This window comes from Gossypium hirsutum, chromosome D01 (assembly GCF_007990345.1).
Source record: "Gossypium hirsutum isolate 1008001.06 chromosome D01, Gossypium_hirsutum_v2.1, whole genome shotgun sequence".
In the NCBI taxonomy this organism is placed as follows: Eukaryota; Viridiplantae; Streptophyta; class Magnoliopsida; order Malvales; family Malvaceae; genus Gossypium; species Gossypium hirsutum.
Genome location: NC_053437.1, coordinates 18950579 through 18955065, shown reverse-complemented (window position 1 = coordinate 18955065; position 4487 = coordinate 18950579). Strand labels below are relative to the sequence as shown.

Below are 4487 nucleotides of genomic sequence, written 5' to 3'. Positions count from 1 at the left end.
ACTAATAAGAGGAATTTTGGGGGTTCAAATATCTAATAACCCAAAAAAGTACCTTCGGCTTCCAACAATGGTGGGCAAAAAAAAAACGAAAAATGCATTCACAAATCTTAAAGAAAGATTCATCAAGCTAATAGTGAAGTGGAGTACGAGGCAATTGTCAATGGGAGGGAAAGAGGTTTTCATTAAATTAATTTTACAAGCAATTACTATTTATGCAATGCACTATTTTTTATTACCAGTTTAATTTAAAGAGATTAGTTTAATTTAAATCCTAAATTTATCCACACCACACTTAATAACATTATTTTTTAAGTTTAGATAAACATAAAAATATCTATATGGATCATGTAATCATTTGGACTTTATTGATTTTCTTAATTCAATATTCACAAACAAAAACTAATTAGTAGACATATTAAAAATATTCTCTAACACAATAATCTAAGTAATGCATTCCAAAATTTGTTAAGGAAAAATCAAACTAAACCTAAGCAAGCTGGTAAAGAAGAAAAACTAGGATAATGTGTTGCAAAATGTCAACTAACCCCAATGGGAACATAATAGGAAGTTTCATGCTCCATAAGGAAATGCATGATGAATATATTAATTTCACAATTTAAACGAAGTAAATGAAAATGTAGCAATGCATGGACCCACATTTTACTTTTTGTAAAGAATGCGACACAGCTTAGTATATTGGTGCCACCATGGGACCCGTTCGAGCCCTTCCATGGCATTTCCTTCGGCGTGCCACCACCTAACCTATCTCACCTCCCCCCGACTCGTGGGTTTGCCTGTTTGGACCCATTTCCATGTCTTTCACTGGCTATCTTGTAAGTGTACGAGAAACCTTAACATAATTCGGATTAAGATAGAATATTATTTTTTATCTATTAATATCTAATATAAATATCATTATCATTTAAATGTGTAAAATCCATCTTATGAATAGTGATTAAACATTTATTAGATATTAATAAGAAAATTAATGGAGTGGAGCCAAACCCACATAATCTACTTTAGCTCGTTCATTTTATCTTTTGATTTTGTAAAAGTATCATAAACGTTTTATATTAGAATTCAGATTGTATTTTAGTCTGTTTACACAAAAAAATGAGCAAATTAATCCCTATACATTAGATTAAAGAGCAAACTAATTATTTTGTTAAAAATTTCATCTATTTCTATTATTAAAAACTAATCTTATACATTAACATGAGGTACACGTGACAGACCAAACATTACTCAATTTTTAAATAAAGAAAAAATATATAAATCAACTTTTAATACAAACACTATAAAACAACCTCAACGATATTTTTTACCGGATGTGCTCTGGAGAAAACTTTTAATACGGCTTGGTCATGGTGCAGTGGAGTTCAGAGTTATCCGAGAAGCAAAATTGAAATATTTTCATGTTTACATTAATAATATTAAAAAGTGGGTCCATGCTTTGTTTTTTAAGGAGTTTACTAGCGTCGACTCTACCCCGCCACTCTAGTACTCAACGTGTGTATATATATAAAGCCCATCCAATCCATTGAAATCATTAAGTTTCCAAAGCCCTGTATTATTAAGTACCAACAGATTCCATCCAACTCTGTTTTTCTTTGTTTAATAATAATCCCTCTAGAAAGCAACCTTAAACCTTCTCCTCCATTTCCCCCCTCATTTTCTTGTTAAACAAACATGGATTCCTTCGAAATTGACAACGTTAAAGCAGAGAAAGAAGATGCTTTGTGGAGATACAACATGGAGAGGAAGCTAAGGTTGGGTCTTCGCTATATGGGGTTTTTGTTGGTTTTGTTTTTGATATCATGGTCTTGGTCCCCCCCTTTGATTCCCCACATCATCGAGGTTGCCCGAGATCTTAGCCAACGTTACGTTAACACTGTTAATGACCCTTTCTTCATTTTCATCCTTATGAACATCATCATCCTTGTTGTTTATATTCTGTCTACCCAGAAACAATCTACCAGCTCCGGTATCTACGATGAGTACGTCAGCTCTCACCGGAGTATAATACCCGCGGAGGCGACCGTGCTCGACAAACAAATCGTCGTGGTGGAAAATGCGGTTGATGTTGCAGAGACAAAACGTCCCCTTTCACCAATTAAACAACAACCTTGGACGACGAAGACAAAGCCTGCAATAACTTCAACTGATAAAGTGAAGCACAAAGAGTACCGGCGAACACGATCAGTGGTGTCAGAATCTGGAAAACGGCGTCCCCGCCGGGTGTATAGAAGATCGGAGACGGCAGTAACGGGCAGAGAACTAGTGGTTTGTAGTGCAGAATCGGCAAGGGAAGCGATACATGAGATGAGCAATGAAGAGTTTCAGTTAAAAGTAGATAGTTTCATTGCTGAAAGAAGGAAAGCCCTAATGCAAGAAAACATTGCGCATTATACAAAATGCATGTCTATTGTGGTTAAGAATTAGCAGGGGGATTGATTACACAAAAAATTAGTGATGGGAATTAATAGGTTTCGGGATTGTAATCTTGTTGAGTTGTACAGTGATAATAATATTTCCCAGGGTTTCTGGGAAAAATAAAAACTCATCCTTGTTCAATTTTTAAATCCCATATAATTGAGAATTCATATTCATACAAGTTGCTTTCATTGTTCATGATAGATTTGCATTAGAATTTCAGTCAACTATATCATTTTCATGGAGTCCAACTTCCTTTTTTCATTCTTCTAAACTCTGCTTGACTGTTTCTTTCTTTTTTACCACGTACGTTCTAACTAATACCAACATGGAGTGGAAGAACACTATGAAATCATGAAAATCACAAATGAAAATAGAGTAATAATATTCTAAATAAATGTATATTGAATCCAGAGGCAGCCCCCACAACCCCAAATTTATTCTTCATAATCCCTTGAATTGACATGTTAAATCCAGTTGTAATATCCATCAAAAGAGTAAAATCTTGCTCTACTAATTCCTTTTTCATGGTTTTTTTTTCTTCCTCTTTGTTTTCAGACAAAAATATAACATAGTTGGCCATGAATAGAAAATCAGTACCAATTAAGCTGAAAATTTTGAACCTTCTCCAAGTACAAAATAATTCAGGAAACAATTGAATTTCCATTCACCTGCCGTGCTATGCTAATATATATTTTAAAAATTCCTATAAAAAATACATGGTTTGGTCTTCAGTGTCTGACGAAGGGACCCATTGAGATAAAAAGGAAGGGCTGAGATTGAGGCAATAGTGGTTTGGTCGGTGGTCGCAGAAACTTCGTATTCATAGTGGGGTTGGAGCCCTTGTGGACGGACTGGCGGATTCTTTCAACATTGTATGTCTATGGTTTTCCGATGTTTTATTTTTTATTTAAAAATAAATTAATTAATTTTTACACATTAAATCTAAAAATAAATTATTTTTCTGTTATTTTTTTATTTTTACTATTAAAAATTTGTTTTTATATGCCAATAGGAGGTATATATGACACGTCACATGTCATTGTTTAGTTATTCTGTTAACTACTCTAGTTTTTAACCATAAAAATAGATGAAATGTTTAATAGAAATAACTAATTTACTTTTTAATTTAATGTATAAAAACTAATTTATTTAATTTCTAAATAAAAAATAAAATATAATACAACCTTCAATACAAAAGTTTCTATTATATTTATAGAGTAGCGATTTTCATTTTATATTTATTGGAGATACAAGTAGTAATTGTTATACTAAATATTAATAAATGGAAAAGAATAAAGATTGCGGTATGATCTTAGGATAGCATTGGACATAGGTTACCTTGTAATGAAGTAGCCTGCACTTATCCACTTGTTCTTGACAGAATGCAAGAAAAAGGGACAAAAACAAAGAGGGGTTATCCTTGTTTATTTAGCCAATCATTACCCAACAATTTCCTACCCTCTTTGGTTCTTTGTCAACAGCGGCAACTATAATATAAAGCAGTAAACTGATTATTTTTAGGGATGTAAATTAGGCGGGATAGGCACAGTCCCATGAACTGTTGCGGGTAAAAAATTCAAAATCATTCCTGTCTCGTGGTCCGTAAGATTAAAACCATTCCGTCCCACCACCTACATGTGTCCTCCGACCCATTTAGTCTTCATTATGCCTGTTTCGTGGTCTACTTCATATAATATATTTATAAATATAAATTAAATAAATATGAATTATTTTTTTATAAAATAAAGTATGAAATATCTATCTTTTAAATTCTCATCACATATGTGACATTATTTCAACTGTTATCATTAAAAAAAATAAGTCGTCGCGACCCTTTAATTGATAAATAAAATATAACTTCAACACGAATTTAAAAAATTCAAAAAATAAAGTCTTTACGTAATATCTAAATACAAATAATGTATCAAATACAACATAAATGTCTTCAAATGCAATACAAGTGCAAAAATTCCAAAAATCAATCAATACATGTCACTCCCATTGCTTCTGTATCACATATCGAGTGAAGTTTATTTGTTCTTTTTTTCTAA

At 32.4% G+C, this 4487-nt stretch overlaps 1 protein-coding gene across 1 annotated transcript; it reads left to right on the top strand.

Annotated features, from left to right (window-relative positions):
- Positions 1-1496: 1496 nt before the first annotated feature.
- On the top strand, positions 1497-2574 carry LOC121213915 (uncharacterized). Its single transcript, XM_041087253.1, has one exon. It carries the CDS (start codon positions 1690-1692, stop codon positions 2440-2442), a length of 753 nt encoding a protein of 250 aa, XP_040943187.1. The 5' UTR covers positions 1497-1689; the 3' UTR covers positions 2443-2574.
- The last annotated feature ends 1913 nt before the right edge of the window (positions 2575-4487 follow it).

Coding starts and splice junctions, on each gene's coding strand:
- LOC121213915 (XM_041087253.1), top strand. CDS start 1,690: ATGGATTCCTTCGAAATTGACAACGTTAAAGCAGAGAAAGAAGATGCT.